Genomic DNA, 27328 nt, shown 5'->3' on the forward strand with positions numbered 1-27328 from the left:
ACAACGTCATCTGGAAAACCGAGCGGCCCAAGCTCTGATGTCGCGTCTTCAATACACTCATCTCAGGACACTGCAAACTCGATGCACCAATCTTCGTCAAACACGCCATAACCCTCTCTCTCTCTCTCTCTCTCTCTCAACACATCGGCATATCACCAGACGCAGTCTGAATCACCCCGATGCTTACTATTCGGTCCGAGACATATTGAACGCCCTCACCTAGATCACCTTCAAATTATTCTGTATACTTACAATTACGTGGCGCTTTCAGGAACCTGATGGCTACTAGTGAGTTCGCTGTTCTGACAGTACTACTATAGCTGCAGCATCACGTATACCTCTATAGTTCATCGTTTAAGACCTCCACAAGACACGTTACGTTATTGATCACACTGATTCAAGTCTAGTGTATCTACACCCCACCGCTACAGGGTGCAAATATTCTTGAGAATGTGCTGCAGTCTGACCAGATATAGCCAAACGCACGATCAAACCTAGAAGTCTCTCGCAGCTGTGCGACCGATGTTTAGATATTAACATATAAACTTCGCATATAACGACCCGCTCTGAGCCAGGACTCAGTTCCGTACGACCACGTTTCCCCACGCTGCGCTTCGTTGCCGCAATCAGCCTCCTCCCGGAAGATCACGGCTAATTTCTGAAGCTTACCTCTTTTGAGCTTCAAACAACGATGAAGTAAGAACTCTGCGTTCAGAGCAAACTCCGTCAACTTCCGACTACCTCGAGGTGCTTTCCTATGCAGTACCTGTGAAAAGTGGACTTTCGTCCCATACTGAACATCACTCTGCTGTGTGGGGCACGGGCTTCGCGGATCTGTCGAAGCTGTTCGGCTTCGTAAATCATCTAACCTACGACATTGCACCTTGGCAAACCTGGGGAATATTGCCGGTAACCCTGCGTTTGTCGCATACCCCACATCTTAAGCACAAGGCTAAGAGCGCAAATGGCATGCTTAACAGTCCTACACCATGACAATACCAGGATCCAAGAAAAACACGGTTTCGGAAGGCTTCTCGAAGGCTTTAATTACTCGAGGACGCCAGGGCCGATGGTCCACGAACCTGTTCATATATCGTAGTCTGATCAAGGGTGCCCGGTAGGACCCTACATGTAGCTATAGGTAACTATAGGTATCTGTAGGTTACCATCGGTATGTGGAGTTCCACTCCCGTCAAAAGCATAACTACAGGCATACGCGTTCGCAGCTGACTCGCTCTCGCATTCGTAATATCGATCGTCTGTTATAATACCGCCCCACGAATTATGTGTGCGCCATTCATCAAAGCGCTGTTCCGAAAGCCTTGGGCACAACTTAGGGTCTGACTCTTGTGTCCGACGCAATCGTGTTAGCACAATTGCTTTAGATCATGCCGCCCGCTGCTCGTCAAAGGGACGAGATCCCGGTATCGTTGGTGCCACATCCCGTATCTAGAATACAATCTTGGGATGTCACTACTGACCTTTCCATCATCACTGACATCTATCCGAAGCTTTTCGGCATGACAACCAGGGAACTGAATGTTGTTAAAAGCGACTTTGATAGCGATAGGAAGTTCGATCGAAGGGACGCCCGAAGTGAGATCCGCATAATTGCGTAGATATACGCGACGCTTCCAAACCGATCCAGCACATCCGCAGTAGCCTCAGGCTAGTCAAACGTGGCCGGCTGAAGGTCTGGATGTGGCTCCCGATACCGAAAAGCTCAGGTCAAAGTTATGCAACCATTATCAACCCAATTATTGTCTGTGGAGGACATGATTGGTTACAAAGAGAGCTTCATCGACCAAAGGCAACACTGGGTGATAGTTGGCGTCCACTCTGCATTAGTGACGACTGTTATTTGTCCAGTTTCTCGGAAAGGGGAGATTTCTGCAGGTGCTAGGGCCGTACCGCTGTTGCCTTTGGTGACTTTGCGAACAGGTAGTCTCGAAGTGCATGAGCGCGCTCACTTGACCTGAAGCGGCCCTCGGATCCTGCCAACGCAGACTTAGTAGCCACTTTCGGAACCATACTCTAGCACTCCATGTGCTAGCAAAGCAGCTGCCTGAGCTGACTTTACTGCTTTGGTACAGTAGAATGCTTCGAGAGTTTTACCAACCAAGACATCGCAACGACTTCGGGGAGCTCGAACCTACAGTTACTACCTGGGTACAAGGATGCTAGTAGTGCACCGGTGATGCCGAACGCAACGGCGCACGGTTCTTACATCGGGACAAATCTTATGGATCCTTCGTAAAGGTATCTGCGACGTAAGGCTGACATGTGAAGATTGATAACCTTGCGAAGGGATTGTGATGTGCCTTACTTCTCGTCAGAGTTCTTCGACGACGTTGTGATACCTCCTTACAGTATGCTGCGTGTAAGCAGCCTTCCTCGGGACGACCCTCTACACAGCTAAGGATAGTCGACGCCTTTCATCGGTCATCTGCGACTCTGACATCGCTTAGCCCAATGTTACGCCATTGTAGGGACTAGGTTTGACTCTGCTCGACCTAGCAAACTATCTATATCATAGGTCTGATATACATGTGGCTGACGCCCGCGTCCTCTACCAAGACTGTTCGACCCGCTATCAGGCTAAATGCTGACAACGGGCCAAAACGGTCAAATATCCACTTTTCATATCCCTGTCGTTACCACAAAGATCATCCCTGTTTGCTGATTATCAAGATCTAGCAAATGACAGACAAGCACGCAAGCGTCGAAAGTTACTCGAGGGTACAACCGAGCTGCAACCAGTGGAGGGATACCCATGTGCCCGAACAGTCAACCCCTACTTACCACGTTCCCCACATCCTGACGTGTCGATCGTGTAGGTCGCTTCTACTTGTGGCGGGTTGTGGAAGCGCTCTAAGTTGCTGTCGCGCGCGTCTCGTACTCCATCGCGTGCTACGATCTTAGCCACCATCGCATGTTGTCTCATTTCGGTCATAGTCGACGGAGCTCAATGTTCTTTCTAAGCCAAAGCAGCACGGAATTGGCGCACCACATGCAAGCCTCACGCCAGCCGCACGCCATCTGACTGATCGAGAGCGTACATGTCCGAACAACCTCAGGTCGACGCCTAGGCAGCCGACATCGCCATGAGCAGACGCCAAGAGTGGGCTATGATGGCACCAAGTCATAGCAGACTCAAGCTTGAACGTACTATCCGATACCCAGAAAAACCGGTTCCAGTTGCCCGCATGCCGCAACGGCTCGCGACGATCTGTCAGAGAATGACCTGTTTCCTTAAAAGAGGCCGCAATTCCGGATCGTGGCTGACTCCTCGAACACCGACCAGCCAGTAATCCTTTGCTAGCTCACTGCGTTCCGAGTTTTTGGAATCCACGTTAATTGTCCAACGTCACCACACGGCAGACGCATGGCCTGCAGAGCGCGTGCCACGCGCTTTGACACTGTCTCAGTATTCTCCGCATGCGAACTCATACGGCAGTGTACAGTGCGGCGTGTGGGGTCTTGTTGCCCGATGCACGCCTTCTCCTTTCTTTTCATCTAAAGAAATGAGCCCCTCAGTATGTTGAAGCTTCCAAAGAAGCCCTAAAATGTGGAGAAGCGTGTCGAGAGTATGGCGCTTGCCCAGGCCACATGGCGCAGACGTGGAGATGGAATGGCTAGATTGATCCGGTATTGCACAAAACACTACCGTGCAGGACTGCGGTGTCACCATGAATTTTCTTGTCCTGGGTTCGTCATTCCCTTCGCACTGGGTCATGCACAGATGTAGCGGAGAGTAGGGAGAGATTCCGGCTGAGGTGTGCCAATGATGAAGAGGCTTGCAGCTTGCGTCTCGTATAATTCTTCTTTCAGAGTTGTAAAGTTGAGGGCATTCACAACTTTTGAATAACGGTGCTAAGACAAGTCATACACTGTTGTCTGCACAAGCTTCAGAGTCCTTGCGACAATAAGTCATGGGCGTACAACCTATCGTTCTTGATATGCACCTTGCGCTTCGAAGTTTTGTCATTACCTGCAAGAAGGCCTGGTGGGCCCATGACAAGTGGTTGACTTTATATTACTAATGTGGGTTGCTGCAAGCCTGAAGCTTTACAAGAAATGTCCTCGTCGCATGCAAGGGCTCAAGCAGGAGGGCTCTTCTGGAGGTGCGGGCGGTCGCTGATCCGTAAAGTCCCAGGCACTCCATACAGTTCTGGTCAAAAATGCTGCACCACCAAGGCTCAACAGATCTGGGGTACATAACAAGGCAATACTACATGCATCTCCTCGTGTAGTGTTGGTCAGGCGGTCTCCGTGACCCATGTTTCATCGACATTTACCTACGATGGAAAAGGATCACTCCTGACCAATCGAATTACAAGTCTGAAAGAGCTCGCTCCCCAACAATCATCAACAATTCTGCCCTACGTCTGGCATGTGGTGGTATTTCCATCTCCTTACTCTACTTAGTACACTTGTAGTCTCAAATGCATATATAGCACGTCCTGTACTCCTCGTTCAGACATGACCGGTTTCCGGAAATCATCGAAATCTCGCTGGTTAGGGTATTGGACTGAGAAGCGGAGATCTGGTATGCTGACTTGAGAAACGGCCGTATGTCGCGCATTTGGCAACGGGAGTGGTTACAATACATTAGGTGTCCAAGTACTGGCGTTGCTTGGTACGCTCCACGCATATCCTTTTGACTTGTTGCAACATCCTTCAACTGAGCAGGGTCAGCTCGACTTTCCTAATATATGCTTGAAGTAACAGCTTAATTGCTCAGATCTACGATGTGCTCCAGTTGTGAGTCCGCAGTAGGCATGCTCCGATGAAGTGCTGTCATTCAAGGGCTCCCATCCTCATTAATCGACACGCCACCATTACAGGCATCGCATCTCACCATGAATGGCCAGCAGATTGTGCGGCACGGCCATCAGCACAACATACGCCAGGCACGCGCGACCCACACGCCGGTTTGATCACTCCGTCTCGAGTACAGAGCTATGTGTTGTATTCTGAGGTAGCAGTCGCTCTCTGGTCCTTGGTTCAGTCAAAGATCTAACGAAGGAAGCTTAGAGCTCGGTAACCGCAGGGGTGTACTCTTGAAACATCAACCCTGGCTATAGCACGTCAAAACAACGAGCTAGATGGGCGCCTGTCCACAGAACACGGCTATGACAAGCGGTCATGGTAGCAATGTTGACGAATTGTTGGCACGGTATAGCGCCTTCTTCCCTACTTTGATAGGACGTAATGTTATGTGGCTCTGCTTAGTTCGTACGCGCTGAACATGAAATTAGGTTGGTGAATGGACGATTGCATGGGGTTGATTGAGATTGTCTGGTGCGTATGTACGCGAGGTGGGATGATCGCAGCAAGCTATTGACTAATCCACTATTCTCCACCGCGTTCTAGAAGCGAAGTCAGGAGACGAAGGCCCTTCCGAAGGTCTACAAGAGGCTAACATGGAACTTCGGAGTAACTATACCCGAGTCAACGAACGAAAGATACGCGGAGGAACTTGCGCCTTTCGAGATATGACGCGATGCATGTGAAGGGGGACGTGGAGCAAGATGGCGTGCATAAAGTTTGGTACAAGAACGCCCATCGCAACCATCGCGCCGCAAGCCCGAACACCAATATCTCAAGGGGCGAACCCATTATGTTATAACACCGATAACCAGTATACATGAGGTCATACACCACACTAATCGTGAGCGTCCAACCCAAACATAGCTAAGTGGAAGTCACACCGCAAATGACCCGTGCGCCGGAGGAAAGGAAAGCAAAACGAACAAAGCGAAGAACAGCGCAATGTTGGGGTATCGGGTAATGCTAAAACGCACAAAGGATGAGCAAGGTGGCAGGCAAAGCTGTCTTCAAACAGACCACATGTCTCAGCCAAGTTCGAAAGAATTTTGACCGCCAAACAGCGAGTGGAAAGGGCGTGTATTGCTATGTTGTCGCAAAATGCGGTGTTATGTTTCCGGGACGACTGGGGTCGATGACAGCGGCGAAGGATGCGCGAAGCGAAGCGAAGCTCAAACGAGGCTTAGAGTGCAAGCCCTGTGCCGTCGCCGCTCCAGCGGTAGAGGCTCAACATCTCGCGTCGACGCTGCTGTGCAGGTTCGGCATGTTCATCCATGCCGCGGCCGCGCACTTGCTGCAAAGCAGAGCGCATGACTTTACGGAAATTTCGCTGTAGAATGTTTGTTAGCATGGACCCTCGTTCTTGGCATCATGCAGTTGTGCTAGGAGCAGCAAAGAATGATTACAGGACTCAAGAATGATGGATAGTTCGAGACACTTACTTGGTATTCTGTATTGAGGGTGACGATACATGCCTCATGCGCGCGTACGATAACTTCGCATGCTCGCACGATGTTTGGGCTTGCCTCTCCTTGCAGTTTGTCGGCGATGAGGAGCAGCAGAAAGCTGCCCTGCAAGAGGTAGATACCAAAAAAGAATGGCATGAAGCTCAAATCAGGATCATACTCCAGTATCTCATTCAAAGCTTCGGCGGCTGATACTGCATGACCGGTGGCGTCGACGAAACTCTGCGACGATATCCAAAGATCGTTGTCATCGAGGAGCGAGATGGGATCCCATTTACCATTAAGCAAGATGTGAAGCGTATGCATAAGGTGCGTACCATAGGCCTCCACAATCTTAGCATGCATCAGTGACTCCTGCGCTCTAGACATCGTAGAGTTGACGGACCGGCCAGACGGTGTGCCGGGATGTGCCGGCTCGTGTTCCGCGTTGGCCTCGTTCACTGCGCGACTTCGTAGCTCTTTTAGCGATTGTCCGTAAACTACGAGCTGTTGGCTGATTTCAAGCGCGTGATGATCCCAGTCGGTCTTCGTTCCAAAGCGGGGATGGTTGCGAGCATGGTACAGGTCGGTAATTTCTCCAAGGATGGTCATCAAAGGAAGGAAAAATCCGAAAATGGAGTGTCCGGTGCACTCAAAGGCAGGCCCTCGTCTGCGAAATGTGGAATCTGAAAACGATTGAGCGGAGTCCTCGAAGAATTCGCCAGATTGCCATACGTTATCGTCAAGTGGCTGCAGAAGGCCCGAACATTCGACGTCTAATAAAGACAAAGGTCTGTTGTAGCATAACGCTAGGTGGCTGTTGAGCGATCAGCGTATGTCGACTGGTAGGCTTGGTATATGGGCAAGAACTTCGGCAGAAGTCAAGCGATATCTCTTTATGGGTTGCCACGGGTGACAAAGGTCAGATGGCTTACCGATCAACAGTGAACAGCAGCCACCATATACGTCTGCGCTCTTCTCTTTGCTCTTCTGTAAAGTCACCCGGTGTGTGTTGAGTGGTCGAATATCCTGCGCCTATATGTTCCGCGTCGAGATCTCCCGGTGCATCGGCGTCATTTGGTTCGGGAGGTGGCGTGACAGGCACTTCCTTGCCCAGCTTGAGTTCTCTAGCCAGTGACCAAGCCGCGTTCCACCAGCGCAGTGATGCCGCCTTGTATTCGCTTGCCGAGATCACTATGGCCAAATGCATATAAGTCGCTATATCATCCAGGCCTCCTGGCGCACCCGCTGATGATTGCCGTGTTAGTTGGAAGAGAACGCAAAATCTTGAAGTGTATGCGTGACTTACGTAGACCAATATCAGAATCCTGTGAAGGTATACCGAAGCCACCCATAGTAACGCCACTGACCATACCACTACCATTGAATGCCGTAGGGCTAGCGTCGGGGCCACCTGGTGTTTGATGCACAAGGGGCTTCAAAAGACTGATAGTGAGGTTGATAAGCTTCTCCGATAACTGGCTCCGCGCCGATGGAGATGAAGACAAATATGGGGACTCGCTTGTCAGGCAGCCAATCCATAGCATACTGGCAAGCAATGCTGGACTGCACACGCGGGGGTTGTTGGTTCGGAGAAAGGATCGTTTTCGGAAGACGTAGCCTAGTACGTAAGGGGAGACTGGTTGCATAAAGGCAGTTGAAGAACTCTGGAAATAGAGTTCAAGTAAGTCGCAAGCTAATGATATCGGCATGACGTTTGCGAGATGTGGTACTAACGGCTGCAAAACAGGATATCTCAACTGTTGAGAAGGATTCTGGTGTTGTGCGCCAGGATACATGGTTGCGGAAGGCGAAGGTAGCATCCAGCCTGGAGATCCATCAACTGGAGAATGAGCCATGTAGCCCATGTTGGACGCCTCTTCATGAATCCTGAAAGTATTCGCTGGCGCTTGTGTATGTGCGCTTTGCGGGCTCATCATGCTGTAGGGGCTGTCAGAGTATTCGATTCCATGACCATGAGAGGGTAAGACAGGATGCATTCCAGGCTGCATCATCTGGAGTGGTGACTGGTAGGTAAGATTCCGGTGATACTCTTCCATGGACGTGTACTCAGGCATGGGGTTGTGCATGGGTAGCCCTTGAGTCTGAATCCGGGGCGGCTGCATAGGATGTATAGATTGCATGCTTTCAGTCATATGATGATGCATCTCAGCTTCTGGCATACTGTCAATTGCGCTCATGCTCATCGTCCTGTTCTGGTAGATTGGGGCGGCGTCCATCTCGGCTCTTGTTGTTGCGATACTGGCCGACCGACCGGACGGCTCTGGAAGAGATCTTTGGCCTTCAGGAAGTTTAGGACTACCGCTATGAATAGACTCGGCAGCTTTATCCGAGGATTGTGGGGTGCTGGACTCCTCAGACTTGGGCGCGCCACTCCCCCCTGCGGCGGTCGCAGCTTGTTGCTGAGCAAGATCCTTCCGCGATGCTTTTCCGCGTTTCTTGCGCTCACGAATGTACTCGCAAGTCAATCCGAATTCTGATATAGTGTTAGCCAAGCTGTCAGGCGCGGTAGTACCTGAGTGATGAGAAGTGAACAGCAGCTCTAGCCAGATGATCCAAGAGCCTCTAGCGCACGTTACAAAAGTGACTTTTGGTGATCTGGCTAGATGGCTATCATCTCGGTTCAATCGTGGCCGACCTTTTCATACTCATTCAAAACGTACCTATACAATGCGCACACTGCTCAGCTTATTAGCATGCTTGTTCACGAGGTGCAAGTCTGCGTGAAGACTTACAGATTGTCTACCATCGCACTTGGTTCGTAACTGGTTACACTGATCACAAGCCCGACTGATCCTACGTCGTACGGGTCCAGATGTTGAGTTACCTCGTCCTGATCGTTCGTGGAGCATCTCTCGCTGGTGTCGAGGCGCTATTGGACCGCTGGCGTACGGCAATCGATGAGGCTTGACAATGGCTTTGCCGTTTGGTAATACATGCCGATTTTGGTGGAACTGTAGACCTGCGTATTGTGATGTATGCGCGAGGGTGTCGAGTGGAGACTGTGCCATATGCTGGGCGGCAAGATGATGATGTTGATGTTCGACCATGTTCGGGGCGGGGAGGTGGCTGAACGCCGAGGGGTATTGATGGAGATTCGTGGAAAGCATAACTGCGTTCTAGCGTCCGTCTCCACCACAATTCCACCACTCGAGGGCAGATCTTGAAGTGTCAATGACGGGAGGAGCAACAATGCAGTCGGAGTTGAGATTGTTCAACGGGTGGCGAAGGGCGAAGAGCTGGCAACAAGGCTGAGAGGTGTCAGCACAGGACTGGGTTCCAAGGTTATGTCGTCGAGGGACGTCAAAAAAAGATATGCAGGTCAGTTGTCCACACGCCGTCTTTTGACCACTGCTGTGCGCCTGGGGTACCATATAGCACTCGGTCGCTACTGTCTCCGCCTTACCGCTGGATCTTAGTGGACGCAGTGGGGTATAATACAGAACTGTCCAGTGCCTGGAGGTGCAGGGTGAGAATACCGAATCGGCATGGGCAGACAGGTCCTTTCTCCGGGACCAGCTGCATCGTGCGTCAGAGACGTCTCTGGCCACATGCTGCAAACGAGATGGGCAGCAGGGCACGCAGGTTCGTGCGTGCGTGCGTCCAGGAGTCTGAGATGGTCAACTCGCCTTCCGTTCTCCCATCTCCAGTTTGAGCAATTCACCCCTGCACGACCAGGATCTTGCTGCACACCAACATTCCACGTTGAGCACAGTCCACGAAAGCCGCTGGATCTTCGTTGCCGCGGGCTCGAACGGATACATCCCAGAATTTTCGCTGCAGGTTAGACTCGCAATCAAAAGCCATATTGGTTGATCGGTGCCATCCCGACCCTATATGCGGCGTCTTAAGAAAAGCGGCGTACCGATGCCGGCTCAACAAGTACCTTGGGGTACCTGCCCGTGCTCAGGACCCACCTACTACCACACCTTCGCCCGTTTCCCGTTGCTGAGCGATCAGAACAAGGTGCCAGGTTGTGATTGGCGACCGCAGCCCGTGTTGCAGTGCGTCCGTTAGCAGACGAGCCGCTGACAGCACGGGACCTGGCAGTCTCCGCCATCGCCCAGATTCCTCTCGACGCGACCACCACGGGACAGCCATTCCTTGGTCGCAGCCCGAGTACCCTGACAACCAGCGCTACCCGCCATGCTGCCGGTCATCTGCACCCCAGCGAATTATCCTCCATTTGTCGCAGCCTGCGCTGATCGCTCACATCCCTTTCATGTACACACACCTGTCATGGTACATATATGATGTTAAGTAAGAGGCTGAAGAGGGATTCTGGCCGCTTCCAAATGTTCTCTCTTCTGCTCGATTACTCAACGAGAACGAGCATAAAAAAAGACCGTCCCCTAAGCAACTCGCTTACGCTGACGCTGAAGACCTAGACGATTTTCGTATGACAGTCTATTCTCATATCCACTTCGGTAATGCACGTTATGTGCTGCTCCATGACCACGGACAATCCAGGTTCGCCACCTGCAGTGGCAGATGTATGTATGCCAAGCCGAAGCACGAATTGACCTGGTGTGCACAAATTCTCGTCTATAACACGTTGTTTTATGACATCAAGTGCGGGATTACCTGGCCTGCACAACGGTTGTTCGAAGCGAGTGGCGCGACTGATGCTAACGAGCTCACGCTATGCGCCCATCTTCTCTACGGTACGGCCTGCTCCGCTCAAATCGTTAGAGCGGACATCCATAGTTTGGTAACGAAGGCGTTTCGCTTCAGCAAGGCTGAGTAGAAAGTCATTAGCTCCTTGGATAGCTGCCTGCAGGGTGCCCTGTGACTACACGTCTAGCTGACGGATCTCCACAGTTGACACTGGGCGACAACGCCGTGGAACTAGCGATGGCACCGCGTCTCGACTGTGTACTCTTGTATGTGGTGGCTTAGAAGTGCTCTGTCGACAACACTGCTCGCATTCACAACAGCAACGTTCCGCACTCAGTGATGTGTGTGCAGAATCGCAGTCTTAGGTCGCGAGGAGTATCTCAGTAACGGTTTATGTTAATTGAAGCTACTGTTAACAGAACGGTCCTGAAACAAACAGCCCTAGATATAGGAGTAAAACTAAATGAGTGCGTTGAAACTATACTCGTTGTCTTTTCTGTTACAAGATAGATACCCCACTGGTCTTGACAAGCAAAGAACGTTGATAAGAACAACTCAAACGTTCTGTCAAAGCTATCGTTCAGGGGACCACCTCAGAGTACTATAGGCCAGAACATGATACCAGACCTGGGGTTTTGGCAGAACGAGGGCCGAGAAGCCTGTTCTACGCCGGTTCGAAAACGGCTGCAAATCTCCGCAATATTAATAGAAGTAACGCGACCAGTCCAAGTCGTTCATAATACGGTAAGCTCTTCGCGTATTGCGAATGTCTGGCAATATCTTATCAGAAGCCGATATAGATGTCGCGTATTCCTCTAATTCAAGCAGCCCAGCCAAGTGGCCGGTGTTGGACCGTCACGAAGGCTTATTTGCCTTCGTTTCTGACCACTTTTGCTATTGCTGTATCGAAGTCTCCCAGTCGTACTTGTTGGTTAGGCATCTACAGCAATGACCGGTGAAAAGGCGTGAGGGAAGCAGATAATCTAGCAGTATTTCGAGCGCTTCAGGATGTTCAAGACGCATTTCCGTGCTAGAGCGCCTCGAATACATTATCTCGGGCTCATATTAATCGTATTTCGTAGTAAATTCATATACCTACCTGCACGCTGCCTGATAGACATGAGAGGCTTTAATACGGCCGCAAAACTGCGTAAGAACAGCTTCTCCAAATCGCGATATCTTTGCTGCTGCCCAGTCGTTCGAAATGATGAACTCAGCCTAGTGGGTTTGATGCTGGCGACCTAGAAGTGAGTCGATGAAGCCAATATCTTTACGCATATTCCAGTTCTCTTATCATAGCACCGTGTCAATAATAGTGAAGGGTTTCTAGAGGCAACATGTACGATGGTAAGCTAGGAGAAGGCAGCGAAGAGGTCTGTCAAGTTCTCTTCAGCAGGGGCACATGCCCTAGGATCGAGAAACCAGACCAAACTCTGCAAGAGGTACCCCTAGCCTAACATAAGCGCCTCGACTGTTCTGGGCTGTTTTTTATCTGCAGACTGGAATCAAAAGAGTGAAATACGCAAGGCATTACGGCCCCACCGCTCCGACCTAGGCTGAGTTTGGTGATTTCTAGTTATTGCGCGTGCAGCTTTCTGACGACAACGCCGCATGCACCGCGTGGACTTTATTGATGAGCGCAAGCGAGGGCCGTTCATGCCGCCAAGCTGTGCGCCGTAACTAGAGCTATGTATAACAGTCGATCTTGTGCAGTGCAGGCTGACGATCGAGGTCTGGTCTGAATTTGCCATTGCTGCCTTCCACTGGCTGACAGACTGAAAGCTCACGAAGCTTCCAGAAACCAGGGGCGACAAGATGGACGCCATACAACTTGCATGAACGACCTTAGTAAAACCCGTCGATTGAACGTAATCCCTTCAAAAGGTTGCAAGATAGCTGAGTGACTTCATATACAAGCCTGCTCGTCCCTCCAAAGGCTTTGGGACAGAAAAGTGATAGAAGTTAGTGTAATCAGCGTAAATGAGAGGAAAGGTCTACGAAGCGACGTCCCCCAAAAGAGCCATACGGTTCTCTTTCTGACGCTCCGCTCGAGACACTGCCTGCTTGATGCGAAGCCAGCCCTATGAATATCGTTTCCAGCAAGGAGGGTGTAATCGGTACACCTGCCAGATTCTTGTAGCTGGTCTCTTAACACTGCGCATGTGGGCCCCGTACGATCTGGCTGTGTGGATGAATCGGCAATGCCGCACATCTTGCTCGACATCTTGTTCATAGATGGATGGGGCGTTGATCAGTACCATCATTTCATGGTTGGTGGCTTGCGGCGCGGGTCTTTGGCTTTCGTACATAATAGCAGCATGTCAGTGAGGCAATCAGAAAAGGCCCGAATCCACACTATCAGCACTTCAGCAACTTGACTTCAGCCACGATCGTCTCCGATTAAGTGAGGGAGGAAGGCCACGTGTGCTTGTAGATTACCAAGTTTGCGGAGGATGGTACGGGCAAGTCAATGCCTACGGCGTACTAAAACACTGGAGGGGTACCAGTTGACAATTCTTCTGTAATACTGGTACAGGAATCGCTTCTTCGTTATTTATCTAAAAACCGCGTTATCTCGATAACAGTCGTCAGAGAGCTCACTGATATCTATTGAAGGCGGGTATGGGAGTCCGTTTTTCGGCGCAAGCTGTGAATGTCCTCCACTAAAGTGGGACGTGCACGAGCTAGTGTTAGCCTGTCATACGTCATCTCCGATGTTACTGCGGGCAAAGCCTCAACTCAAAATTAACTGCTCGCAAGACGCCACTAGATCAACACTGGTCATTGCTCACAGTGCATCTCCATCTCAATTTATCCAAATAACTTTCGTACCAAGAACACGCCACCGCCATGTCGCTGGAAAAGATTACGACCATCTCTCCCATTACGAACAAGCCAGTTCTCACACGCAATGGCCTCTCAGATGCAGATCTCCAATCTTTACCTGAGACAGCCGTAGCTGCGTTCGAGTCCTATCGTCGCACATCCCTCACTGAGAGGCAGGACATTGTCAAGAAAGCCCTGAAGCTTCTCAATGATCGCCAGGATGTGCTGGGAAAGGAAATTACTGAGCAGATGGGCCGCCCCATTGCGTATACCGCGAAGGAAGTTACGACTGCAGTTATGCGCGGCGAGTATCTACTCAAGATCAGTGAAGATACGCTCAAAGACACTCCAGGCGAGGCGGAAAAAGGCTTCAAGCGTTACATCAAGAAAGTTCCGCTTGGGCCGGTACTGATCTTGTTCCCGTGGAATGTGCGTGTGGCGACAGCCTCTGATTGCTCCGCACATGCTGACTTTACCTGCAGTACCCGTATCTAACCCTCATCAACTCGCTAGTACCTGCCCTACTTGCCGGTAATTCGGTCATCCTGAAGCCTTCCCCACAAACGCCGACCAGTGCCGAGCAGATCCAGCAGATCTTCAAAGAAGCCGGTTTACCAGACGGTGTGCTTCAAATCTTTCACAGCGGATCCATTACCCAGATCGAGGCAATTGCGCGCTCACCCAAGATCCAGCTGGTTTGCTTCACCGGTTCAGTAGCCAACGGCCTTGCGGTTCAGCAGGCTGCAAATGATCGTGTACCACTTCGAGTAGGTCTTGAACTTGGAGGCAAGGATCCTGCATATGTGCGTTCCGACGTTGATGTCAAGTGGGCTGCCGAAGAGCTTGTAGACGGCGCTGTCTTTAACTCAGGTCAGAGTTGCTGCAGTGTCGAGAGGGTATATGTGGACGAGAAAATTCATGACGAATTTGTATCAGCACTTCAGGATGTACTCAGTGGGTACAGACTCGGCGACCCATTCGACAAGAGCACGCACGTCGGTCCGGTCGTCTCAAAACGTTCGGCAGAAACCATTCAGGCGCACATCAAGGACGCTCTGGAGAAGGGTGCCAAGAACGCTACTCCAGACAATGCCACATTCAAGAACCCACCTGCAGATGGCAACTACGTCGCTCCGACGCTTCTGACGGATGTCACGCATGATATGACTGTGATGACAGAGGAGACATTCGGTCCCGTGATCCCAGTCATGAAGGTCAAGGGCGACGCAGAGGCAGTTAAGCTGATGAACGACAGCCAATTTGGACTGACAGCCAGCATCTGGACCAAGGACGTGAACAAAGGTCACGAGCTCGCCGACGACGTCGAGGCTGGTACAGTCTTTGTGAACCGATGCGACTACCCCGCACCAGTAAGTCGCCCTGGTTCCAGTTGAATATTTAACTGACGCGTTTAGGATCTGGCGTGGGTCGGTTGGAAGGACTCTGGAAGAGGCCAAACGTTAAGCAGATTCGGCTTCGATCAATTCGTCAAGCTCAAGAGCTACCACATCAAGGATTACCCGAAATAGAAGGTACCATATGGAAAGCGAAGGCTCCACGAATGAGTGGTCGTCCTTCTCTCCTCCAGGACGTTCCAGTACCTGCTAGAGACATGTCACCCAATTCTATGCATCTTCCGTCTTGAGTACAATGTGGCATCGTCAGATCTAAGAAAAGTGCATCAGTGACAAAATCGAGATCATTGAAATCATGGTTACACGATTATTACGTGGTGTGATCAATTTATGGTCAACGCGCATTGTGGGGTTACCCCAAAGACACGTTCAGAGATCGTCGCCTTATCACGGATCCATCTACCAGAGCCCACTAGCACCTTTTTCAAGCATCATCACGCATCGATTCGCATAGGACTGAAGTCAAAAGCAAGGCAGAATGGCAGTCGAATGCACGCCTCCTCTTTTGTGACCTGACGAAGCATGAGGCTTAGCATCACAAAAGGTACCACAAACCGAGATGCTGGCGACCAGCTAAACAATCACAGCCTCCAGACTTTGGTCTTAGCCACAGTGGATCTGCTTGCTTTCAAAACATCCTCTCAAAATTCTTGGGACCGTTCTTTGTTCGAATGTTTGAAAACTATAAGGTTTGGAGCACGGAACGGCTCCTTACATTCCGCAGCCACGATTCCCACTCGCCCATCCCCATCCTAAGCAAAGGAATGTCAGATCGGGACAATGACTGCAGACCGCAAGGAGCGATCCAGCGCCACATGATGAGCTAAGTAAGTAGATCTCTGGCTCAATTCTCAAAAATCTTCGTCCATATCCATACAGTCTCCTCTGATGTCGCTCTTCGGGTAGATCCTCATGATCTCCTCCGGTCTTGGTCCCTTCTCGTCTGTGGTTATTTCTACTGGCCATTTTAGCGTGGTATCCACGTCCTTCACAAATTGAATTTGGTCGCTGCCGTCTTTCTTAGATTTGTACATGTATCTCGTTGCCTATTAAGTCCAGCATCACACATACGCACCGCCAACATAAGATGGCTTTCAAGATATTCATGATGCGATTTCGACGGTATTTGATCTGCGACAAAGATAGGCCAAAGCCCGGCCTGAACATTGTACGTACCACGGCCACTCTCAATCTAACATGCGCGCTGACAGATGTCAAAGGGTGGTCCGACCGACGTACGGGTGATCGATGTTTCAGACTCTCTCCCTGGCCTCACAGACGCTCAACGTAAGCAGATTAGAGAAGAAGCGTCCAGCGGTGCCCTCCGCTTGCAAAGCATGGAACCTCAACCACTCACATCTCCTCCTTCATCCAAGCACTCGGACACGCGCCATCCATCTGTCCCCACCAACACACTTGGAAGCCTTTTCTCCAATACAGAAACAATTTCGCACCATTCTTTCGCAGGCATGTCCCCTAAGGAACACGTCGTGGCGCCTCTCGATACCGCTCCTAAAAATCTATCCAGCAATGTTTCAGCATCACGGCGCCGCAAAAGAAAAGACTACAGTCCAACAGCGACACGTATGAAAAGTACGTGGAGTAGTGATCGGCCATATAGCAGCGGGTCTAGCGGCGAAGACGAGATCTCCCGGTCCTCCCATTCTAATGCAATGGGCATCGAGCTCAAGAAGCTTGGCACGGAGTCTCCACATGCGCTGGATATAGACAAGGGTGATCATGTTCAGGATAGCGCTCATGGTGCGAAGGAGGTAGAAAGCATGGTTACGGGACACGCTGCTGTCAGGCGACCCGATGATCATGTACATGTGGAGCACGACTGACAAGACCAAGGTAAACAACTTGACTGCAAGGGAGAAGATACCGCTCGTCGCCTTTTAGATGTTGAGAAGGCAGTAGACAGGTGTTGCCGAGCGTGAAGCACCCATAAGAGAATGTTAAAAGCGAACGAAGAATGCAACGATTTCGGTCGAATGCATTTGTTTGCAGATCATAATCGAAAATAGAATACGTACTATATTAAATATTTTTTGAGCTACGTCACAAAAGCTTAGAAGGAGGTATATTTTCAGAAAATATGTTGTCGAAGATTTCAATTATCCGGATTTGACATGCTAAAGATTCCCGCAAAAGCCATGAGCCTTGCGATGACATGAAATGAGAAACGCCAAATACACTGTATGGCAGTACCATATGCTGAGGGGTATCGATGATATGCCTTTGCCTCCGAACGCCAATTTCATGCTTAATAGTTGGGAAAATAATGCTCGTGTGCTAGTCATCATCACACGGGCGTAGGACTTCCGTGCCAGGTGTATTTTCTCGCCGTCAAACTCGGTGGCTGGGCGGTCAGGGCTTCTAGTCTGAGTCGCCATCGCCATCCGGTGTCCTAGAATTACGCTTCTTTTTCGATCCAGAAAGCCTTCCCCTTGCCTTCTTTGGTGTATTGCCTAGGCTCACGTTGCTCTTCCTCTTCCTGCCGCGACCGCTCGTAGGTAACGGCGTGCCGTCCTCACCGTTTTCATTCGGCGTCTCGTACCCTCCACCAAGTGCATCGTCTCCTTCGGCATCAATGAAGGTCTCACGATCTACGTCCAGCAAATCTGCAAAGTCGTAGCACTGTTTCACCATGCTCTCGCGGCTATCAAGCGCGCGCATGATCGTTTCGAAGCGTTCCCAAATTTCCTTGCCAGTAACGAGATTGTTCCGATGCGCGGGTTTGGCGTAATCTTTTTGCGAGATGGGTGCGTTACTCTTGACGGAGTAGCATCGTCGAACAAAAGTGCGGGTCTCCCATACCATCTGCAGGATCATACAAGCTGTGGTAACCTGGCGAAGTCTGCTATTGTCAATTGCTGGAGGAACAAGTCGAGGCGCTGTCGATATCCCAGCTGGTAGCATGGGTGACATCGGGCTTATACCACGAGCTTCTAGCATTTGTTGTTGGAACATGTCTTGAGGCAAAGGTTGCGCCACATCCATATATTGCTTTGGAAGTTCGTCCGCGATGACAACTCCGATAGCGGGCCCTGTCGTGTTGAGGACCATGGCTTCAACTGCATTGAGGAACACAGCAAGCTCTTCTTGATGGGGAAAGTCGAGCAAGGCGAGGTTTTCCAAGCAGAAGCGAGCATACAAGACGGGCTCAGGTACGGCACCACTGATGTCCAGTTTGGCAAGGTCGAAATCAACCTGTTTACAAAAGTTGGTAATGAACTTTTTAAGACTGGCTTTTTTGCCCGTCTTCAGTGCCTCGAACAGCTTTGCAAGCTTCGGGGTGTAAGTGGCTTCGACCATGCCATGAGAATCGCTAAACATGTTCAGTTGGTACTTGAAAGCCATGTGTATAGCCTGCATGTACTCCTTTTCCAGGTACGACTCTTGCTTCTCGTGTATGCGCCTGTGCTCATCCGCTGCAACTCGAGCCAAGTTTGGGTTCGGTGAGGTCGCCAGGGCGACAAGCGCAGCACCGCATTCCTTCGGGTGGACGAGACCTTGCCGACTGATACTGGCAATGATGTCTGTGGCAATAACAGCAGAATCGTTTTTGTTTTCCAACGCAGCTTTCACAAAGTATTCCAGGAACTTCTGCGCCAGATGCAACGTGGCATGGTCGTTTCCTGTAGCAGTAAAGGATGTTTCCAAGCGTGCAGAACCATTGGCAGCTCCTTTGCCTGTTGCAATCTGCGCGCCGGTCTCAGAGCGCCGCTCAGCGACGGAAAAGAATTGTCTAAAGAAAGACAATGCAATATACTTGAGAGAGTCATTTCCCTCGTTGACAAACACAAGCTTGACCACCTTTTCCACTTCACCACGCATAAAATGCTCTGGCGACTGCTGGCATATGCCACCCATGCTTTGCAAGGCTTGCTCGCGAAACTCTAGCTCCCAAGTCTGCATAGTGAAAGGTCGAACGGTGTCTAACAGTATAAGAGAGGGAGGGGGAGGGTTCTTCTGGTTCAACATCGGCTCCATCTGCTTCTTTACCGTTTCATTGCTACTGATGGAAGTGCGAAGCTTGGCAATGAATGATTCAGCCTGTTGGTCAAAGCTGCATACCTGGCCGAACGTGCCAAGCAATATCAGGTAGGGAAGGATGCGTTTACGATTAGCCGCTGCCTGTTCCTTAGTTGAACCTAGGAATGGCCGGAGATTTAAGATGACTGAGCAAACTGTGCCAAAGATTTTGTCAGCGTCCATACCTGGCATCTTGCTGATGGCCCACAGGCAGTGAACGACATCAAGAAGCGTCTCTCGGCTTCTGGGCCAAGCCATGGATACGCAGCTAGCCAGCTTTGGAACGTTTTTCAACAAACTTAGTCGAATCTCTTCTGCAAAAGCATGTTGAAGAGGAGGAAGTGTCGGCAGGACATGCCGGAAGATAACGACTGTCGGCCGCACAAGGGCTACGTCCTCATTGGTGCCGATAATCTTGATGTAGAGCTTTAGGTGCCGCAGATAGTCGACCGTGAACAAGGTCGGCCTGACTTTTGCGAAGACGCTGAGTGTGTTCATGACACGTGCTTGGGACTTGGTGTCTGTGCCATTCTCAGGATCAATGACTTCGTCTACCAAGTCCGCAACCAGCTGTCCACAGATCTTGAGGTTGGCAGCCGGACCCTTGGCTTCGGGTGATAGGCAGTGAACAAAAAATTTCTCGAAAGCTTCTAGGTGTGCGGAGCTTTTCTCGACAGACTCCAAGAGATCTACCATGAAGACGGCTCGCTGGGCACGATTGAGCCTGTGCTGACTGTCATCGGTCTTTTCAGCCGTTAACCATATCTCTTCGAGCACGTTGCGACCCAACTCAGAGATAGCGTTCTCATTGTCCTGCGAAGGTAGAAGTAGCGGACCAGCGATCTTCAGCCTCACCTGCTTCGAATCGGAGCGGAGGTATATCTCTTTGAGCAACTTGATAGCCTTCTTCTTGGGACCATTTGAAGGATCGGTAGTCATCTCCAAAATTTGTGGCAGAACATGTCGTTCGAGAGATGATTCCTTAGCCAGGCAGTTCGAAAGAAGCGATAGTGTCGCCTCTCGAACCATTGGTGAACTATCTCTTAGTGATGGAATCATGTTGATGATATGTTCGTCAGAGATAACCCTTGAGTCTTTGTCCAGCAGCTGTTGCAGTCCTGCTGTTCCTCTTGTGCGGAGCTTCGAGGAACTCTTGTCCCGGGCGTAAATCTGCATGTGATTGACAATCTGCGAGAGGTATCTGCACACCTGGCTTTGTAAAGTGATGACACCAGCAGCTAGCTTGCTCTGATCATCCGATACAGACTGGAATTTGCTATCAGATGGTATTAGCTGCGGAACGGTCTTGGATCGGTTGGGAAACTTACTATTTTTGAGCGAGCCACTTCGGGTCCGCAATCATGCTTTCCAAACATTGCTGAACAGTCGCGATAGCTTGAGGCCTATGGCCCTCATCTCGCTCGGGAAATGTCTTGACGACAGCCGTCAGCCACGAACTGACATAAAAGCCAGTCGCAGCTTGTAGATGCGGGTCTTCTTGAGAAGGCTGCAGATCGAGGTAGCCGACCAAAGATTCAAGAACCATACGGTAAGGGCCATCGAAAGCTAGTAAATCCACATCGTTGACCCTCTCTCTGATGTCTTCACTCAAGGCATCGCTCACGAGACGATCTAGTCCTGACGACAAATCTGACTGTGAGATATCCAGCCTTTGCCTCATCTTTTTAAGTTGATCTCTAAAGTCGATAACGCCGCATCCGATCGTCGCCATGGTTGTGAGCGCCATGTCTTTGTCGACTACAGAGTGCTTGGTCCCCTGATCATCCACGAGTATGGTTCGCATGCGGACTAAGAACATCTGTAAGAGAACAACAGCAGCTGGCCATTGGGGAGAACCAAGGACGTTACAGAAGTCATCTATGAACAAGTCCAGAAGATTGCGGAATGGTTTGTCGCCCGATTTAGAAGTGTTCGATGCTTTGTCACAAAGCTCCTTCACGATGTATGAGGCTTCAGCGGCAGCCTCCGTGCTTAGTCTCTGAGCTTTTATCGCAGGCGATTCGCTTCCGTTTGCTCTTTTTGAGTTCTTGAGGGGCGCTTGACCAGGCTCGTAGTCGCTAACATCGTCCTCGGCCATGTTCGCAAGCACGTTGTCTGCCTGTGACGCAGTACGAGTGGTCGGATTTGTTGCGACAACCTGAACGAATCGCATGAACAGTGCAGATATCGTCATGATAGGAACTTCTCGAGCCGACAAAAACTGCCTCGCGCTCGCTTTCTTATCGGGCAGCTTTTCTAGGTTGCCGAGGATACCATTCACAATGGATCGTCGTTGGCCTGGATGGCGAGCGAAAATCTGGGCAAGAACATCCATAGCTTTCTGGCGGAAATGTTCAAACTTCTTGATGGTAAACACAGAGTCTCTTTCGCTTTCGCTGTTCTGCTCCACCAGTAACTCCAGCGTCAGATACTCCAAGGTGTTGAGTGCTCGGTCTGGCAGGTTGTATTTGCCGATGAGAGTAGCAAACCGGGCAAGAACAGCTCCACACAGTCGTAATACCACCTGTAACTCTTGTCTGTAAGCTGATGCCGCATTGAACAAATCTTGAGCCTCGCCAGAACGCCGTGATTGAACGATAGGAATGATGCACGAGTCCTTGATCAGCTTCGTAAGATCAATGACGGTGTCGATGATGTCCTCTCGTCGCATTCGGTAGTCGTCACGGCCCTCGATCATGGTTTCCAGCAAAAGTTTGGATGATTTTAGTGCAAACTTGGCTGTTGCGACATTCTCCACAAGCTCTGAGTTACCCTCATCCCGGGGAAAGAGTCCATTCTTGGTCGTAGACACGACAGCCGGATGCAGGAGTGATTGTATCTGCATGGCCAGATCTACGGAAAGCACGTTGAAGCGACCAAGGCCGACTACGCCAGACATCTTCTCGGAAAGAGTTTCCATTGCCCGGTGCTTCAGGATGCTGAATTCGCCGTCAGAAGTCATGACTTTGGTGAAATGCAGTGAGCCGTCCAGATCATCCTTGTCTTCAGTCAAAGTTGTGACGAAAGATTCCAGCGCCTCAATCTTGCCGTCGGCAATCTCTCGTTCGTGCGGTCTCAACACCGTGACGCCGCTCTCGACTCTGTTATCCTCCTTCTTTTGTGATAAACTTCCAACATTGATGTTGTCAATGTACTTGTAGTCCCCGCGTGCGACTGCCTTTGGCTTTATCATGACGGCCGGGCCAGGGGGGCGTACGGGTGTGCTGCTGGGAGCGGAAGATAGAGCACTCGAGGGATATGGCAAGTCCGCGTTGTGTGCGTGGGCATGGCCGTTGGGGGTGGTGCCTGGTGGCGGTGGGGCTGCTAGGTGAGCCTGTTGTGGAGGAAGAGAAGGAGCAACAGTGTTTCGGGAAGGAGCGTGTTCTTTTCGAGGTTGTTCGGGTGGCTTGACACTCGGTGCTGTCCTGGTTAGTGGCCGCATGTTCAAGGCGACAAGGAGGCCTACCCGTGAAGGCTACATTCGTTTGTTCATAGAGCTTGCGCGCAAATGGACTCAGCCCAGATATGGCATTGGGCGTATCACCATTAGAGTTCTTGGTAGGGCTGTCTGGTGAAGGGGTCGCTAGCAGTGGCATGGGCTTGAAGTGACTGGAAACATTAGGGATGGCTTTCACCTGGGGCAGAGGCATGGACCTACTACTCTGGTAGCTTGTCGCGAAGCAGGAGGTTACGAAGCTGATTGAGGGTATCGTGTAGATGCTGGGCTGTGGACTGGCCCTCGATCTCTGCGTTCAAGATTCCCACAGCCTTCTTCGCCGCTTTCTGTTGCTCAGGGTTCAGGGTAGAGGGCGGAGTGGGAGATTCGGCGGTTGGGAATGGAATTATTTCTGAAGATTGTTAGCCAACCTCTGCGCCAGGTGAGAGAAATGTGCTCTGGCAATGTGCGCAAGTGAAGCAGAATTACTGACCAGGCGAGAAGGGGATGATGGAGGTAAAAGGCGAATACGGAAGGGCCTCGTCCACTGTGGGAGGAGGCCTTCTGTACGGGAGCCCACCTCCGTTGCCATTATGCCAGTTGCCATTCATTGCGCTCGTCGTGGCGAGCCCTTGTGTATGCAGACAAGCACAGTGGAGATGCCGTCGTGGTGGATTGGATGGGTCGGGGCATATGGCTATGTGAGCCTACGTGCGCGCATGCTTCTCCCAAGCAACTGACCGGTCACTGCTTGATGGAGCTCCTAGTAACAAATTAGGGTGAAAGCCGTATGCGATGCGATGATCGAATGCACGTGGTGGTGCACGACATTCAGACGCGTTCTCACCGCCTACCCTTCCTGTCTTAGCTTGGCTGCAGCCGCGGAAGTCGCGATTCCCCGTAACTTTTTTCCTGTACTCCAACACCAACCTCGGAATCACCCGCCTTAAAACGACAAATCAACAAGTCGCCCACAATGTCGGCTATTGGTAGTCTAGTCTTCTGCACTGACTGCGGAAACCTCCTCGACGGATCTGCCGGCAAACAAAATGTCATCCTGACCTGCGCGGCATGTGGAGCGCAATGTAAAGGTATGCGCATCTATGTTGCGCAACGATGGATATAGCCAGGCTGACCAGTGCTAGACACATCATCCAAGACGGTCGTTACAGTTTCTAAGCCTACCGCCTTTCCGTCGTCGTTGCGGGCAAAGAGGTCTGAGGTGCAGACCATTTCCGAAGCCGATGTCCAAACCAGCAGTATCATCAACCATCCATGCGAAAAATGTGGAAGAGAGGAGGTGCGATACTACACGCAGCAACTGCGGAGTGCAGATGAAGGAAGCACCGTCTTCTACGAGTGCGACTGCGGTCACAAGTACGTCGAGAGGTCCACATGCAGAGCTGAGCTTATGCTAATTGCTATCTTACAGGTGGAATACCAACAACTGAAGCGGATGTTCTGCCTATGGTGGCCATGTTGATTTCTATATACCCAAAACGCCATGTGTATGCAATACCTTCGGTTCTAAGCTGCCACAGCCTGCGGCACGATGGCATACTCCATCTCTCCATTCTTCTCGAACTCTGCCATGTCAAGCGCTACAACTACACTGTCTCGTACTACCTGTTCTGGGTCGTTCAAGAACTTGCGCAAGGTGTCTTCGACGCCTTCTTCATCGCCCAAACTTCCAAGTGCCTCGGCAGCCTCGTGTCGGACCATGCTTGCCTCCTTTGTGTTACTGAGCGCTTCTGTAAGACTGGGGATGGACGCTGGGTGTGACAACTGCCCAAAGACAAAGGCGATCTCGTGGCGGAAGAGGGCAGATGGATCTGTGAATCCGCGAGCGAGCGCTTGTACAGCCGGGACGGCAGTGGGAAGGTCGGGCGGCGAGGAGAGATCGCGCAGGGCGAACATGGCTCGATAGCGCTGGAACAATGGCAGGGACGTGTCTAGCAGTGTCTTCTCTAGCTCTGGGATCGATGGCTTCTCAGCGCCCTGTGGTAGCGGCGGCGCAGGATCGATGGACGTAAAGTCACTGTTCCTTGTGAGCAACCAGACCGACTATATAGAATCGGATATATCATACCTCTTCTTCAACTTCTCCTGTCCCTTTTGCAGTCCATGATCCCACTCGATACGGTCAACGGCGATGTCGCAAGTCTCGCGCACAACGTCGATCTCCTTAACATCGTCCCTCAACGCCCTCAACAGCTCGAGACTGCCCTTGTCGCTCAGTGCACCGAGCGCCTCGGCAGCCTCGTGCCTGCACATGGAATCCTCCTCTTTGTCCTCGAGTACGCCCCTCAAGGGTGCGATGGCAGCATCATGGCCAGACTGGCCCAGGCAGTAGGCGAGTTCATGCTTCAACAGAGCTGACGGCGATGCGAAAGCGGCAGCGATGGCCTCGATTGCGGGGACCGTCTGCGCACTGGGTGGCTGCAGACCTGCAAGGTGCTTGAGAGAGAAAAGAGCGCGAAAGCGGCGGGCGAGGGGCTCCGACTCCGAGGTCAGAATATTGCGAAGCGTAGACACTTGGGTATCCTGCTCTGTGACTGCCATTTTGTTGTTGTGAGAAAAGAGAGTGATTGGAAAAACCTAGTCTTGCACGTAAATGTCTTCCCGATCGCGGCTCGACTCTTTTTTGGCGGGGATCCAAAGATCTGGTGGGGTGTCAGAGTTCCATCTGATTAGATCTTCACCGCAATCTGCAGGCTCCGGCTGGTGCTTGCCGTAGCTGGTTAGGATCCATGTGACAGCGTGGCACGCCAAGTCCAGGGCTGCAGGTGCGGGTGCGCATGCAGGAACAAGCCCTACTTTCACTATGACTCCTTTTCTCCTCGTCTTTGCTCACTGTGAGTGAAGGACGACTAGCAGTTCAACAAGGCGACAAAGAAAACAAAGACGGTACACTGGCCTGCCGCATGGGGAATCGAGTACGCTTCACTCTCACCTTCACCGCGACTTCGCACATCGACTGGAAGGCCCCACCAAGCTCTTTCCACACGACGTCCACGGCCGCCTGTCGACAAACCTAGCTCTGTTCAAGCAAACACAAACACCACACAAGACTCCTCACCATGGCGTTTCTTCGCGGAATTCCCGAGACTATCTGGAACTATGTCAGTCCGCGCAAGATACAACACCGGCGGGAGAAGCCGTTCGCGTTCAAGGCGCCCGCGATCCCCACCCGAGTCACGACCCTTCCCAAAAAGACCTCACCACTTACACGAGAGATGAGTCCAGAAGTGCCTGTCAAGACATGCGATCCGCCAGCATCAACCACTCACTTCGGCATCGACGTGACCTTGTTGCCGCCGTCGCCTCCAGCATCAGCCGTCTCTTCCAAAGACCTAGAGAGCGACATGCTAGCCAAAAAATCACCCGCCGCGCGAGACGACCAGACAGAGGGCTCTTCTGCCGACTTGTGGGATGCGAACGAGGAAACCATGGTTGTCGATGACGGAACTTACATGATTGCACAGAAGAAAGTGAATCACGACCAAGAGAGGCAGAGACAGGACCAGCAAGCGCGTGAGCTGCGCGATGCTGGTTGGTCTGAGGACGCTGTCTTCCTTTTCCAGAAGCTGGGCATGCGCGGCTTCGAGCCATTGATGCCCATCAGCTGGATCGCTGACCTTGAGACCGTTCCAGCAGACCTCTTCACCGAGAACATTGACAAGGCATTCATCAAGCCAGCCTATGGCACCGAGCACAGTGGTATGTTGCAGCCCCGTTTATCGCGAGCATGTTACTGACATTGTCCAGCGCAGTATGCTCTTGAGAAGCTCTTCGATCTGGGCAGTGTCTCTCGTGACGCTTGGCACACGCGCACGAAGCGGGCTCCTCATTTCCAGATTGGCAAGGCCGTCAAGGCGTACACGAAGTGGGCTATGAAGGATGGCGGAGTTGAACATCTCTGGTCCCAACTCCCGCTATTCCAGACCGTCACCTTCTCAAAGCATGTGCACCCGGCGGTTGGAGAGCGCAAGATGATCGAAAAGCTCGATCGTCTGCACGAGTTGTGGTATGATGCCCTGCAGATCGACCAGGCCACAGACCGAGGAGATTCCAATGTGCCTGAAGTTCCGACACTGTATGGCATTACCGCAACGCACACCGTTATGGCTTTTGTGAGCTACGCGCCTTCGACTAAGAAGAACGAACAGTCTTCTGTGCGTCTGCTCGCCATGTACGACTTTATGCAGGAAGGTTGCGATGTCTGGAATTCCCTTGCCATTTCCATCTTCATCATACATTGCAGGAACAGGATGATGCAGCTGAGGGAATGGCTCCCCGAGCCAGAGATTTCAATTGAAGAAGATCCTGATCTTTGAACGACGAACACGACACAAATTAACGACATGAAAGGAAGGAGATGATGAGCCACGTAATGAAGAGATGGATGTGGATTATGAACATCGGATGCGATTTGAACGCGTGGCGTTTTGCTTCGCGATATACCCCATAATGAGCGCAATACCCAATACCCCATTTTCTTTTTTTTTTCTTATGTCAGTCTACTGAGCCACAGGTGTTTGGCTGGGGAGGAATGGTTGAAGGAGGAAGCTTTACCAAATTGCGGCATTCTGCAAACGATTTCGCTGAAACATAAGTGTAGCGATCAGTGTGATAGGACGAAGTACATGAAATTGATCAGAGCAATGACGTAGAGATCATGCATATGACTGAAAGATTCA

General features: G+C 51.2%; 8 protein-coding genes across 8 annotated transcripts; 4 read left to right on the plus strand and 4 right to left on the minus strand.

Annotated features, from left to right (window-relative positions):
• Positions 1-6013: 6013 nt before the first annotated feature.
• On the minus strand, positions 6014-9406 carry CC77DRAFT_936031 (hypothetical protein; the record flags this gene model as incomplete). Its single annotated transcript, XM_018534476.1, has 6 exons — positions 6014-6160; positions 6273-7092; positions 7211-7523; positions 7585-8772; positions 8960-8975; positions 9032-9406. The coding sequence occupies 6 exons, from the start codon at positions 9404-9406 to the stop codon at positions 6014-6016; spliced, it is 2859 nt and encodes a 952-aa protein (XP_018385572.1).
• A 3376-nt stretch (positions 9407-12782) lies between these two features.
• On the minus strand, positions 12783-13512 carry CC77DRAFT_1020699 (hypothetical protein). Its single transcript, XM_018525112.1, has one exon. It carries the CDS (start codon positions 13135-13137, stop codon positions 12820-12822), a length of 318 nt encoding a protein of 105 aa, XP_018385573.1. The 5' UTR covers positions 13138-13512; the 3' UTR covers positions 12783-12819.
• A 251-nt stretch (positions 13513-13763) lies between these two features.
• On the plus strand, positions 13764-15268 carry CC77DRAFT_936618 (aldehyde dehydrogenase; the record flags this gene model as incomplete). The annotated part of the gene is made up of 3 exons (XM_018534505.1): positions 13764-14168; positions 14222-15109; positions 15155-15268. 3 exons carry the CDS (start codon positions 13764-13766, stop codon positions 15266-15268), a joined length of 1407 nt encoding a protein of 468 aa, XP_018385574.1.
• A 688-nt stretch (positions 15269-15956) lies between these two features.
• On the plus strand, positions 15957-17266 carry CC77DRAFT_103316 (hypothetical protein). Its single transcript, XM_018526780.1, has 2 exons — positions 15957-16322; positions 16375-17266. Exons 1-2 carry the CDS (start codon positions 16242-16244, stop codon positions 16996-16998), a joined length of 705 nt encoding a protein of 234 aa, XP_018385575.1. The 5' UTR covers positions 15957-16241; the 3' UTR covers positions 16999-17266.
• On the minus strand, positions 17208-23435 carry CC77DRAFT_1095047 (hypothetical protein). The gene is made up of 5 exons (XM_018529772.1): positions 23122-23435; positions 22851-23040; positions 22659-22801; positions 20521-22612; positions 17208-20468 (listed from the first exon to the last, which is right to left on the minus strand). The coding sequence occupies exons 1-5, from the start codon at positions 23237-23239 to the stop codon at positions 17534-17536; spliced, it is 5478 nt and encodes a 1825-aa protein (XP_018385576.1). The 5' UTR covers positions 23240-23435; the 3' UTR covers positions 17208-17533.
• A 169-nt stretch (positions 23436-23604) lies between these two features.
• On the plus strand, positions 23605-24079 carry CC77DRAFT_1031411 (hypothetical protein; the record flags this gene model as incomplete). Its single annotated transcript, XM_018526663.1, has 3 exons — positions 23605-23719; positions 23774-24005; positions 24061-24079. 3 exons carry the CDS (start codon positions 23605-23607, stop codon positions 24077-24079), a joined length of 366 nt encoding a protein of 121 aa, XP_018385577.1.
• On the minus strand, positions 24059-25329 carry CC77DRAFT_963513 (deoxyhypusine hydroxylase). Its single transcript, XM_018535666.1, has 2 exons — positions 24718-25329; positions 24059-24666 (listed from the first exon to the last, which is right to left on the minus strand). The coding sequence occupies exons 1-2, from the start codon at positions 25188-25190 to the stop codon at positions 24156-24158; spliced, it is 984 nt and encodes a 327-aa protein (XP_018385578.1). The 5' UTR covers positions 25191-25329; the 3' UTR covers positions 24059-24155.
• An 87-nt stretch (positions 25330-25416) lies between these two features.
• Positions 25417-27319, plus strand: CC77DRAFT_963516 (hypothetical protein). The gene is made up of 2 exons (XM_018535667.1): positions 25417-26348; positions 26397-27319. Exons 1-2 carry the CDS (start codon positions 25709-25711, stop codon positions 26963-26965), a joined length of 1209 nt encoding a protein of 402 aa, XP_018385579.1. The 5' UTR covers positions 25417-25708; the 3' UTR covers positions 26966-27319.
• The last annotated feature ends 9 nt before the right edge of the window (positions 27320-27328 follow it).

Source organism: Alternaria alternata (assembly GCF_001642055.1).
Source record: "Alternaria alternata strain SRC1lrK2f unplaced genomic scaffold CC77scaffold_11, whole genome shotgun sequence".
NCBI lineage: Eukaryota > Fungi > Ascomycota > Dothideomycetes > Pleosporales > Pleosporaceae > Alternaria > Alternaria alternata.

Bases quoted from the DNA above. Each gene is read 5' to 3' on its own strand.
- CC77DRAFT_963513 (XM_018535666.1), bottom strand. From the start codon at position 25,190: ATGGCAGTCACAGAGCAGGATACCCAAGTGTCTACGCTTCGCAATATT. The intron at 24,667-24,717 runs GTATGATATATC...CACAAGGAACAG, and splicing joins CAGGAGAAGTTGAAGAAGAG to TGACTTTACGTCCATCGATC.
- CC77DRAFT_1095047 (XM_018529772.1), bottom strand. From the start codon at position 23,239: ATGAATGGCAACTGGCATAATGGCAACGGAGGTGGGCTCCCGTACAGA. The intron at 22,802-22,850 runs GTAGGTCCATGC...TAATGTTTCCAG, and splicing joins CGCGACAAGCTACCAGAGTA to TCACTTCAAGCCCATGCCAC. The intron at 22,613-22,658 runs GTAGGCCTCCTT...TAACCAGGACAG, and splicing joins AACGAATGTAGCCTTCACGG to CACCGAGTGTCAAGCCACCC.
- CC77DRAFT_1020699 (XM_018525112.1), bottom strand. From the start codon at position 13,137: ATGTCGAGCAAGATGTGCGGCATTGCCGATTCATCCACACAGCCAGAT.
- CC77DRAFT_103316 (XM_018526780.1), top strand. From the start codon at position 16,242: ATGGCTTTCAAGATATTCATGATGCGATTTCGACGGTATTTGATCTGC. The intron at 16,323-16,374 runs GTACGTACCACG...CAGATGTCAAAG, and splicing joins CAAAGCCCGGCCTGAACATT to GGTGGTCCGACCGACGTACG.
- CC77DRAFT_963516 (XM_018535667.1), top strand. From the start codon at position 25,709: ATGGCGTTTCTTCGCGGAATTCCCGAGACTATCTGGAACTATGTCAGT. The intron at 26,349-26,396 runs GTATGTTGCAGC...GACATTGTCCAG, and splicing joins CTATGGCACCGAGCACAGTG to CGCAGTATGCTCTTGAGAAG.